General features: G+C 41.6%; 1 protein-coding gene across 3 annotated transcripts in view; it reads left to right on the top strand.

Moving 5' to 3' along the window:
• The window catches only part of znf385c (zinc finger protein 385C), a 118,718-nt gene extending 110,652 nt beyond the window's left edge, over positions 1-8,066 (top strand). For 2 of the 3 annotated variants that reach the window (XM_069148650.1, XM_069148653.1), the window contains 5 exons: positions 87-455; positions 629-816; positions 2,134-2,232; positions 2,826-2,963; positions 4,753-8,066. In XM_069148650.1, coding sequence (XP_069004751.1) covers positions 87-455; positions 629-816; positions 2,134-2,232; positions 2,826-2,963; positions 4,753-4,983 — 1,025 coding nt within the window. In that variant the 3' untranslated portion in view covers positions 4,984-8,066. The remainder of the gene's footprint in view (positions 1-86; positions 456-628; positions 817-2,133; positions 2,233-2,825; positions 2,964-4,752) is intronic. The other variant, XM_069148651.1, reaches the window with a different exon arrangement.
• The last annotated feature ends 4,853 nt before the right edge of the window (positions 8,067-12,919 follow it).

Raw genomic sequence — 12,919 nt, 5'->3', positions numbered from 1 at the left:
ATAAGTTTCTACCAAAGTACTAACAGTCAGCCCTCGTGTTCAATGAATCACAGTTTGCTCATATTCTCTTTTATTTCTTATTTTAGGTCTTCAGTCTGATCTGGAACCAGCCAACGTGGAGGTGAAGCTCGAGGACAGTCCCACGAGCTTGGCTATGCTCACGCCAGAATCTGAGGTTTCCTCCGCAGAGCTGGTCACCCTTTCCCCTCCTCAGATTTCGCCTTCCTCACAGCTCTCCGAGACGGCGTCAGACACCAGCGCCCCCGAAGTCCTCGAGGCCGCAGAGGCTGCCGGTGCGACCGGTGAGTCAGGCGTCCACGCAGACGCGTCGAGCACAAACGGGGAGCCGCGTGCAGATGACGACAAAGACCCCAAGAAGAGCAAAGCTCACCTCCATTGTCCTGTTTGTAAAGTCACAGTCAACTCTCTCTCCCAACTGGAAGCACATAACAGCGGTGAGAGCATGAAGCCACACTGAAGCTCTCACTTTTCTCCTTAAAACAATCGTGTTTTCAATGTTTTGCATTTTTGCATTTGCAATAGATTTTTGGATCGGCATGCAGATTGAAGCCTGTAATATTTATTTTGCACAACGACAAACCTGTGAACTCACTGCTCTCTCCTCCAGGTACAAAGCACAAACTGATGCTGGAGGGTCACAGCGTTCTGCCACGACGCAGGGGGAAAGTGGTGGCAGCTCGTGCGGGCTGCAAGAGCAAGCGGCTGGGTAGCAAAGGCAGCGTCGGGGTGCCCAGCAAGAACTTCCAGTGTGAAGTGTGTGAGATCTTCGTGAACTCCGAGACCCAACTGAGCCAGGTTGAAGAAATATTAAGATTTTTGCATTAGTTTGGTACAAATAAATACAATGAAAGAAATCCTCCAGATGAAAATGTATAACTTCTGAGTGAGTGAAACGGTCAGAAATGTCAGAAATGTCAGAAATGTGAATATGGCATAGTGGCAGCAGCCCAAACCTCCAGATCCCTGTGACGTTCTTGAACTTTTGGCTCCATAAAAGACCTCAAAAGTTTCTGCTGTAAAGTAGGAGAGTGGGAGGACAGAACGGTGAAAGCCAGCACTCTCGCGCTTCTCTATCCTTCTTGTGCTGTATGAAATGAAAGATGAGGAGGGAAGCGGGGGCATGGGGGAGTCCTGCAGATTTGTCAAGGCATACTAAGTGAGAGTGTTGCTAACCTGACAGGATTTTGTTCAAAAGGGCACAGAAGTGCTGTTGACTCTGCAGGAAAAAAGCACTCCAGCCCAATCATGCCAAGCAGTGGTGAAAATGTTGCATATAATTACCTCACCTCCACAGACAGATGATGTGGCTGCAGAATTAATCAGAAAACAGAACTGCCTGCACATAGTTAGAAATTACCTCAGACAACCAAGAGATTGATGTTACATATTGAACATGGATCACGTTGGCCTGTAATGTCACAATTATAAAAGCTAACAAAAATGATGTGTATTGAAGTGATAAATATGCATGATGGGATTTTAAAGACCTTACTTAATCCGAGAGACAATTTGAGCGTTGCCTTGATGGAGGAAATGTGTGTTGAGTTTAAATCAAAGGAGCAATTTCATTTACAGCCACATGAATGAAGCCATTGAAAGCAGGTTATGAGTGCAGAGTACATTCATGCTGCTATTTTTCAACATTACACAGATCTCATCTGATGCTTTAACTAACTGTTCAGCGAGCAGGGAGTTATTTACTACCAATGCCTCCTGTATTCATTCTGGTTCTATCGGTTGGGGAAGTGATTTCTGTGCTTTTGATGTTCATTAAATACTACATCTGTGTCATGGGACCGTCTATGCTGGAGTGGAAAGTGCAATAGATACAGGATATAGTGGTACGTGTGAGCACCTGGACTGCTTTAGCCTTAAATGTATTCTACCCGTCTTATATAGACATCCTCTGTCCCAGGTGGACACAAAGCCTGTAAGTACTGCAGCCAGAGAGGGAGTGTAGCAGCGGTTGAAAAGTAATGTGATGTAATTTCGGTGCACTTCAGTCTTCCTCGATGTGTATCCATTATTAATTCAGCAGATAACAAGTTTTTCCACGGTGGCACAACAGATGCTTGTTAGCTTTCTAATGGTATTTCTTGCTGGTCTCGGCAGCACATGAATAGCAGAAGGCACAAGGATAGGCTGGCCGGAAAACCACCCAAACCCAAATTTACCCCTCACAGCAAGAGCCAGCCAAGCTCCAGCTTAGCGGTAAGTCTCCGCACAAAGACACAGACAAACACAACGCTGTCACGCAAATATGCACGCGTGCACACACTCACTTAAGGAGGACAAACAAAGCATAATTGCCTTTTTCTTAGCCTACAGCAGATACGCTTGAACATGTTGTACACATTTTCAAAAACTGGAATAAATTCTGTCAAACTTGTAAACAATTTCATTTTTTAAACACAGGCTTTAATTTAATCTCTGTTGCAGTTAACTGATTTGACCCCAGCCCCAGCAAACAAACAGTTAATAACACACACACAAACACACGAATCTCATTACGTTGCGCTTATGGGCTTTTATGTCTTGGTGAGGCAGCGTGCCTGTGTGCCTGTACTGTCAGAGGTTAAGCACACTTTTGTACTCAGTGAGTCAGCTACCCCTGAGACAGATCAGAAATAGCCCTGCTCTCCGCACTGACCAGCTCTGACAACGACAGCCTGAATCAGCACTCCAGATTAATCACTTCTCTGCTCCTGTCATATACAAACCTCCCCCATCTCTCCTCCTCCTCCTCCTTCTCTTCCTTCTCCTCCTCCTCCTCCTCCCCTTCCTCCTTCTCCTCCATCCTGCAGAACGTGAGATGGAGTGGCTATGCAGGCGTGGCTGTGTCTGCCATGAAGAAAGTGTTCAGCCAGTACAACCTCACCTCGCTCTCCTCGCAGGTCAGTGCCAGGAGAGGCCGTGACTGGGGTTGGATTGGAGAGCTTCAGGTGGCTGAACTTTTGGCTTGGCCATGGGCAGGGGACTGAGCGTAACAAAGAAATCGTATTTATATTAAAAGGATAATTCTGATTTTTGTTGTTGTGGATGTTGTTGTTTTTTTACATGTGATGCTTCTCTTTTTACTCACCGGTGTTAATATCAGTTTCATAACTAAATGAAAGATGCTATTTAGGGTACCCTTGGTTCTGGTAGAAAAAACATCCCATTCACTATTTATGGGCATTAATCTCTGTTAAAAATTGGAGATTTTTGGGCATACATCTCAGAAAGAAACTTTTAATCACAAATCTTAAAATGATGTCACAGGAGAAAAATTTATAAAGAAATTTGCAACTCAAATAATATCATATTTAGATTAATTTGTCGACTATAGCTTTTCATCACAATTACGGAGATTCACTGATATTGTGGTATTTGTGACTGTCATACCACAGGGATGTATAAAACATGATTTCTCAGAAACCAAGTCGAAATAATTAGAATTTGTGGTCATGAGCTAAACCATGATTCTTGAAATATTACATTTAAGTATCAATTTCTTACTCACACGCTTTAAAATTCCTATAGTTTGTTCATTACCAGAGGACAGAACCTATGGTTAACTTAAACTCAAATTTCAAGCTCACATAGGATGAGTGTTTGACAAGGTAATACTTGTGTATCAATGTCAAGTATTTCACCAAAAAATCAGAGCTATCCTTTGAACATTGGAGACCTTGAGAGTTATATCCTTCAATTTAACCCTTGTCCTTGATGAAAAAAGCTTAAGTGTGTCTGTGAGTGCTGTGGCATGCAAGTTTAAACACCCTGGGCAAATTAGTATTTTCATGACTCCTGAAGTGAAAGAAAGTCAATACAACCTCTGAAGCAAACAGCCTTTGCTTATGTTTTGTATGAAGAACTTAAAAAATAGAAAGAAAATATTGTGAGTGACCAGAAGGAAACATTCCCAGCAGCATCATCACAAAAGCAGCATCTGGACGAATCAGAGTTGGTTTGAAAACAAAGTTAAAGAGAAGCTTTTTGGCCACTATCACTAAAGTTGTGTTTGGACAGGAAAAATAACAGCACTTGATGAAGAAAAAAAAAAAAAAAAACACTCAAGTATAAAATATTCTGCTTTGAGGTTTGTGGCAGCCAGTGGTACCCGGCATGGATAGAGGTGGGGGGGTGAATCCCGTTAAATATCAGCAAATTCTGGATGCAAATTTCATGCAGTCAGTCAAGAAAGTGAAACTGAAACGAGGCTGGCCTTGCATTTGGACAAAAATTCAAACTGTACCATTAAATCCACCTCAAGAAATCAAATCTAAAACTTTTGGGGTGGCCCTCACAGTCCTCTGATTTAAACATCACTGAAAATCTGTGAGTGGATCTTAAACATGCTGTGCGCATGAGTGAGGGAAAACTCCTAAATCAAGACTTTTAGAAAGATTTTTTTTTTCCTATTTTTTAAGGTAATAAAATTAAGTGTATGATTTTTATAAATATTTGTCTGCTCCACCTGTTGTATTTACTTCTTATCACTTAAAAGAAATCCACCAAATATATAATTTGCCTGCAGGAGCTTTTGTATACAACTGTATATTTGTTTGATGAGCGTTTGTGCAACAAGCTATCAGGAATCCAGTTCTGTTTGGTGTCTAGTATGAACATGTATTCCTCTATCACAGCTCTGTGTGCAATGAAGGGCCATGGGTTTGGGAAACATGTTTGTACTGTAAACGTGTTCTTCTCTCACTTCTTCCTGTTCCCCCCCCCTCCTGTCTTCTCCAGACCAAACTGGCCTTGCAGAAGCAGCTGACCAAGAGTTTGACAACTGGCTTCCTGCCCAGCCCCCTCACCCAACCAACTCTGTGCACAATGGCAACTAACCCACTGGCTCTGCGCCACCCAGTGGGCACCACCACCTTCATCCAGACCCCATTCCTGGGCCCCGCACTGTTCCGGCCTGCCCCGGGGCCGCTGCGGCCCACACATACACCCATCATCTTCTCCCCCTACTAAAGACTTGACCCACTTCCCATTTGAGCTCCACCCCTGTCCCTTTACCAAATCCAAGGCCCTCCTTTAGTGTGACCCACACAACAAAGGCCACACGCAAACTATGCAGCCCGCCTGACTTAAAATGGGAAGAGTGCACAAGTCCTGACGCTCACTAGGCCATCAGGCCTTAGAGCTTATCATAAAGGCCAAGATCCCCCATCATGCCTTCTTTCTGCTCCTCTTATAATGACCTAAGGAGCAGGACAGGCCTCCAGACAGTGGTGCACGAGGCCGCTTTTATAGCCATTTCATGGGTCAACATGGTTTGGATTATGGATATTATTGTGTAATTTATTAGAGAACAAATATAGACAAGTCTAGATGTATGTTTAGTGTGGTTGCCACAAAATAAGGTCCCTTTACTTGATGCTCTTTTAAAACATGTTTAACTTATTTGGTTTGGAGATATGATAAAAGGTCATCAGAGGTCATTAACGCAGCTGAACTCGAGCCATACCTGTATGGCTGCACAAGCCAGTCTCGCTGATCAGTGTTTTCAACCACCAGGCTCAAAGAATCATTTGAAGTCACATGGCATGTCAGTGAGGGCAGTTATCAAACAACTCCCTGGACAATTCTTAACTTTAAGCTTCTGAAGGGCAAAAGTGACTCATCGTTGTGGGCGGTATGTGGATCTATAACTACATACTGTGTGTCTATGTGTTAAAATCCCATTAGCCTCATTTTGCACCTCCAGTCCTCTGCTAAATACCATTCCCTGAGCCCTCAACTCTTTTGATTAAAACATGTCTTTCTCTTTCTTTCTGAATCATTGCCACAGTCACAGCTCCCTGTATCCCCAGGATTAAGCACTCATTAAGGTCCAGAAAAGGTCAGCTTGTCAACTTGACTTTGTTTCAATTTGCAAATCTGTCTTCAGAATGATTTTTTTTTTGCTCCAGTGCATCATTCATGCAGTACAACTTGAGCATTACGTTCTCGCCAAGCTAGCGGCATGAAAACATTTTTGCAGCTCTGGATATCTTACATTGCAAATTTCCCCTTGTGACTTCTGTTTTTCTCATCCTTCGCCCCCCAGTCGTCACCTCGCTGTTGCCCTTGATTTTCTCTGCCGTTATCTCAGCATGAGATGATGAGGAGCAGGGGTAAGCGCCCCTCCACCCTTTACCTCCCCACCCAACATATGCGCACATGTTCACACACATAAAAAAAAAAAAAAAAACACAACGGATAACTTGAGGACTTGATGGGATTTGAGAGTTTGATAAGAAGTTTGGATGACAGTAGGTGGAGAGGCTGCTCAGCCAGCATTTGATTGACATCCTGTTGCAGTGTCTGCACACAGCGTGGGAGGGAACAAAGCACAGTGCCATGGCAACCACATTAAAAAGCACCTTAAAACTGAATTACCTACAAAAGCAATGGAAATTGTGTTGATATTCAGCTTTTTTTTCTTCTTTTTTTTTGGGGGGGGGGGGGGCTCTAGGTGTACGTTTTACAGTCCCATTTCAATTTTGCTTTTGAAAAAAAAATACAATCAGGTGAGAATGATCACTTTATGGTTTTATCGATGACTATGACAAGTCTGACGTTTAAAGCAATACATTCAGTACGTTTATGTTTATGATGTGTTTTCAGTGTATCAATGGCTTTATCTATTCTATACTGTACACACCTGTAACGATGTATTATGTACTCCAACACAGCCAAGGGCCAACTCTGATTTGTCAGCGAAGAGTCATTTGAAATAGTGGGTTGTCCCGGCGCTGCCCTTGACGCCCGATGCTCATGGTCAGTCTCCACATGTTGTGACTGTGGACTGAAAAGTTCCATTTATAGCTGCTCTGGCGCTGCAGAGAGGGTGCTTCAGCGGCGTATGACATTGCTGTTTTCACTTTTTAGTGGAGCAGGAGAACCTTTGTATGACTTCCACTGAGCAAAACATTCTTACATCAGAGACAAGTGTCTTGGATACGTGTCACAAGTGCAACATCAACTGTCTTATTGTTGTTTATGCTCGTGTGCCGTCTCCCCCTCCCGCCCAGGATATTTGCTGACATTCCCCCTTCCTTACGGCAGAACGAACTCTAAGGCAAGGTCTCGTAAGGACTGGGAGCGCACGCATCATCCTTCCTTCAACACTCATACCAAATCATGTTCTCTTGAATCACAGTAATGGAGCAAATCCTATGCATTTTCTCATTGTGCAATATGTGTAGTCGTGTGTGACGCAGCAGTGCCACCTGTCGTGAAAACCCTGTAACTGCCATCCAGTACTATAGTGCTTCTACAAAACCGATGTACATTTCTGTTTTAAGGACTCCCCCCCGTCCCTCTGCCCCCCCCCCCCCTCCTCCTCCCAAGCCTTTCTGGGTAGGCGAAGCCACCGGGTCGCCCCGCCATATTAATGTGATTCTCCCCAGTCGCACTACTCAGTGAACCAGCCAGCCTTTAATCTTCACTGTTTGTTTGTTTGTTACTATCGCTCAGTGGGAGCTCTGACCTAAAGAACTGATACTTTTCTTAAAATAAAGAATCTAGAGAAGGCAAATTATATGTAGAAATCATAGAGTAACTATAGAGATTTTACCAGAGTTGCTATTGTTATCTGTATCATAAGGAACTGCTATCATAGAAGAGAGTAGATTATGTTATCGTAGGCTCTGTACGGCATACAGGGAAAGGAAAAATGCTTTGCTTTCTTTTTTCGTTTGTTCATTTATTTACATGGTTTTACTGATATGTTTTTTAAAGTACAAGAGAAAATATTTAAAACAAAAATCTTTTTGAGTGACCTTTATTTTCCTCCTTGTTGACAAAGACTGAATTAATCATGTAATTCAAGGCCTTTTTTAGACAATATCCTAAAATCACATTAGCCAGGCCTTCTCAGGGGTGACAGGTTGAGAAAATGCTAACATGACCATCCATTCAGGGTATCCCTCCACAGCTCGAGAGAGCAGGAAACACTGTACGCATGGATGGATTGACAAAAAACAAATATAAACTTACAGTGCTGTACATTTAGAGAGGAAAAGGGATGGATTTTGGAAAATAAAGCTTTTAGAACTTGTAAAAGAAAATGTTTTTTTATGAACATGTAATATATGTGTGTACGTGTGTGTCATGGATAAAAATGAAAAGCGGCAGCATCCCAGAAGGCAGCGCCTGAATTCAGATTGATATTTGAACAGGAACAATATGTGTGTGGGCGTGTGAGAAAAATGACAAAACCCGGGCAGATGATGGCTAATGAGTAGACAGGAACAACATGAATGCTCAGATTTATGAAGATCAAAATTTCTGTTTTCCTCTTGCTTTGATTGAATGATGTTTGACAGCTGAAACACAAATCACTGTTTTACTTTCGAGTTAGTCAAAGCTAAGCACATTCAGTTCTGAGTTAGGAACTAGCCAGCTGAAATAAAAAACAATTTTTTTGTGTGTGTGTGATTCTGAGTTTGAAGGTTACAGGTCTGCTGGCTTCTGAAAAAAGTGAACACCACCCTCACAGCTTCTGCTCTTGTGGCAACCCACAGCTACCAGTTTTCCAGCCATTTCAGGAACAACTTGTGACAGCTGAACTGGTGTTTAGTGAGGATCTGCTGTGGGAGTAAACAAATTGAAGCTAGCGTGTCTGAACTCTGTTACATTTGTGGCCCACAGAGCAGAGATAGAATAATATACCTGAGTGGCTGATGTGGTTTAAAGACAGGCTAATCTTCTTTATCTTCACATGAGTCTCCACAGATGGCCAATACAATACATTGGATTGGCTCCAGTGACTGCAGACAGATTTGATACCAAACAATGAATCCTGCTGGATTGTGGAACAGCAGCTCACTGCTGTACTCAACATTTACTGCGTGTTTGCCAAAATGATACTGTGTTGCCCGTCTCTGTTGTTCTCCGCTTCCCCAAGCCAACTTTGACACACTGAAACTGAGCAGAGGAGCGCCCGTCCCCCAGACTCTTCATATGGGATAAACTGTGACTCAGTGCTTACATGTGCCACACTTGATCATCGTGTATTTAGTTCAGTTAGATGTGTATTAATTTCCCAGCTTTCTAGTTTATTTGAAGGAGAGTCCTTGAATTTTGTATTGATGTTGTCTTTTCCGCCTCTGGCCAACATGCCAGCTCGTCCTTTGTGGAAACAGTAGATAAGCACAGCATCAAGTCCACCACCTCCCGTGGTGCCAATCAAAGGGAAGCCATTGGATCCTCAGCACTTACTAAAGCCGGTGATATGGCAGAAGGATGCGATGACCTTGCCAAGCTGTGTTTTCTCGGCATTGATCCATTATCTTATCTGACTGTTCTCCAAGGAGGGGGGGTGACACTGTTTTCTCCTGCTGCGGTCAGACACCACTCCTTCACCTCTTGTAAACAATGCTTCAGTGTGTGTTTGTGTTTGTGTTTGTTTGTTTGTTTGTTTGTGTGTGTGTGTGTGTGTGTGTGTGTGTGTGTGTGTGTGTGTGTGTGTGTGTGTGTGTGTGTGTGTGTGTGTGCGCGCGTCTATGAGTTTTTGTTACCTCATTGAGACTTTTTCCTGTATAAACAATTATAATGTTCTATTAAATTTTTTTTACATAGTTTTACATGGATTTCACTTTTTTTAAACAGCATCAAGCACCCCTAAATTTACATTCAATGACTGTTTTTAGATCTATTCTAAAATCTATCCACAATTAAATTCCTAAATTAGTTTGTGCCTAAATTCTGCATACTTAAAATACATCACAAATATTTCAGAGTAATAACTCTGAAATAATTAACATTTTTATACAGTATTCTTGAGCCTCACCCGGTAAAAACCCTTTGTATAAATACTGATTGAATTGTTATCAAGAAAATATTTGTTAATTACTGTCTATTGCAATATTATAATGAGATTATTGTTTGTATTGATTCTAAATGGACTGCAGGTGTGAATTTGAGCATGAGTGGCTGTCTGTCCTTCTGTGTTGGCCCTGTGATGGACTATCAACCTGTCCAGTGACCAGTCCGTGACCCTGTACAAGATAAAGTGTGTACAGATAATGGATAGATGTATATATATAAATTAGTACTGAGAAAATCCTGCAATGTAAAACACAGAGGCATCAATCAATATTGCTGTACTGATGCTGCAAATTTGCCCTTTTTGGAAAAACAGATCAGATAAATAACAGACAAATAAAGAAGGGTATACGTAGCTTAGCAGTGAAATAAATCAATTTGTTCTTCAGCTTCCAGTTTCCTTCATTTAGACCATTATTGAACGGAGTTGGTCTTTCTATTGACCGCCGGGAGACATTTTGTCAACACGTCCCCAAGTGTTCATCAGAGGTGTCAAACATACTCCCTGAATGCACAAAACACAAAAGACAAGAAATAACCAAGATCCCGTTCTTGCTCGGTTCAGAACACCTTAAGCTCGTCTTATTAAGATGAAATCACCCTGTGCTTTCAGGACAAATGTTCTGCTTCAGATATTCGTGGGCAGTCAGCATGACAACTAACATTTGACATAGCTGATGGCTTAAGGGCAGCTGATATTTCCAGCGAGGAAAAAAAAAAACCCGATAGCGTAGAGAATAAAGGGCACTGCCATTTAAACTTTGTGTTCACTGCTGTGTGGAATTGTTTTGTTAATATGATGCTTCGTGATGGTGACTGTGAAAAGAGGGTCAGTGCAGCAGCTTTAAAAGTTGTTTTTTTTCTCTTCACAAAAAAAAAAAAAAAAAAAAAAAAGGGTGTACAAAATGTTATCTATTTCATCGACCCCTAAGAAAGCAGGGTGCTCAGCTGCAGTCGTGAGACACACTGTCATGCAACAGTAAAAGTGTTATGATGGCAACACAAGAATTTCTCTGGTTTTGTTTGTGTTGTCAAAAGGAGAAAGATCATTCGTAAATCATGCAGGCCAGTAACGCCTTTCACCGTGTACACAGTTTTGTTCTTTTTCTGTTTATCTATGTAGGTCAATACAGCCATGGAGCCATTACACAGGAAAGTATGTCGACATCTTAGAATTTCCTTCCCTGTTTGAACGTAGAGACATAAAATGAACACCACCATGCGCTGTCATCATCCAAATGCATGAAACAATCACTGGACCATTTTGAGTGAAGCAACATCACTGCACTGTCTCGATTCTAGTCATTAAAAAGAACATGATCGAAATGAGATGGTACATGATAGCACCCTCTGGGGAAACTAAGGTGAGTGTCACATAATTTCATAAATGTTCCACTTGAGGTTTTCTCATTATCTTGCATTAACCTTTCCAGTCAACATGCCTGGTGGAACCAGCAGATCATTTCCTCTGCAGAAACGTCCCTGACCTTGTCTGTCTGGCATTGTTTTCACTGACATTCCTATATGATTGGTTCATTATATTGATGCATAATATAATGTCAGACTTATTAATGTCCCCGTACCTCCTTAGCGCATTTCTTAACGCATTTTCTTGGCTTTGTAGAAACTGTGCAATGAAAAATCTTTAAACCTGCAATGCACAGATCATTATGAATACACCGTGATTATGGTCTCTTTGCCTTTCACTCATTCAGTTTATTCCCTGTGTCACTCTCTCCACCCACCAGAGGTCCCCAGTTTCTCTCTCTCTCTCTGCCCAGTCTCCTGTCTGCAACACCCATAGACTGTAGGCCACGCCCACATCACCTGTTCCCCATTGCACAGTCTGCCTACCTGCAGCCTCTCTGCCAATGAGCTCATCTACATCATAAGTGTCTCAGAGCCAGAGATTTATTTTCATCTTTGGACCCTGTCTGGACCTCATTTCTACTTTTCCCTCAGTCTTGTGTTCACCCTCCAGGCCTTTGTTAAGTCAACAATTTTGTGTGAGTAAAGTTCTCTGTTTGCCTCAGTTCCCCTTATTGTCGTACATTTGGGTCCAAACTTGCATTTTGTTGGCATCAAAAGTCTTCTCCTACACACATGGTAACAAATTTGTGAAAAAAAAAGTTGTAAAACAAATTACAGTATTGGGAGTATTGCTGTAAAACAAATTACAGTACTACACACACACCTCCCCACGTGACTATTTACACGTCACACTCGCACCCAGAAATTCACCAGTCCCACCTTACTTACAAATGAATCCTAAAACTACATATAATTAATTATATAATTCCCTATCCGTATAAAATAAATTATGTCAATGTATTCAATGTTCTATAATTGATAGGTATGTAAAAATCCATTAACACGATGTTTATGTTTGCTTAACCACCTAGTCTTGAATTATTATGGGAGCTAATCTGTTTGTTTTTTTCTTTTTTTTAGATGAAACGCACAACACTCAGCAAAGGGACTCCATGGCTACATCTGAAATCATTTAGACTATTAACACCTGTACCTGATACCTCATCCAATTCAGTGCCTTCACTGCAATCTACAAGCCCCGTTTGGGTGTCAACATTTTCTGTGCCGTGGGAAAAATAATTGCACGAGAGTTTGATAAGTTGAATGAAGAAAAACCAGGACCATCAAACAAGTGTGCCAAAACATATAGTTATGTGTGTGTCAACTGGCGGCCTTCACATCTACCTGAAGGAAAAACTACAGTGACAATATTTGAGAAGAGAGAACTGTTGACTATTTATTATTATACAATTTATTATTATGCAATTATTGCTGTAAATACTGTGATTATTGCTGTAAAACAAATTCATACAATTCATATTGTAGATAAAGTAAATATTATACTTTGGAGGTTGTTAACGGGATATTCATTGTTAGCATCACTGTTTAATCTGTAGGCCTTTAAATTGATCAGATAGTATGAATTGCTGTGGTGTGACCTTGTATTCCAATACACAGACATTCAATGAATACCTACTTTATGGTAATATTTGTCTGCCTCTGCGGTGTTGCAGTTTCCCACTGCGACCACTTGAGGGCAGTGGACACTGATGAGTTGAAATCC

Source organism: Embiotoca jacksoni, unplaced genomic scaffold, assembly GCF_022577435.1.
Source record: "Embiotoca jacksoni isolate LCO1_2020_lvr unplaced genomic scaffold, fEmbJac1.0.p SCAF_15, whole genome shotgun sequence".
Taxonomy (NCBI): domain Eukaryota; kingdom Metazoa; phylum Chordata; class Actinopteri; family Embiotocidae; genus Embiotoca; species Embiotoca jacksoni.
This window is presented reverse-complemented; position numbering and strand designations above follow the sequence as displayed.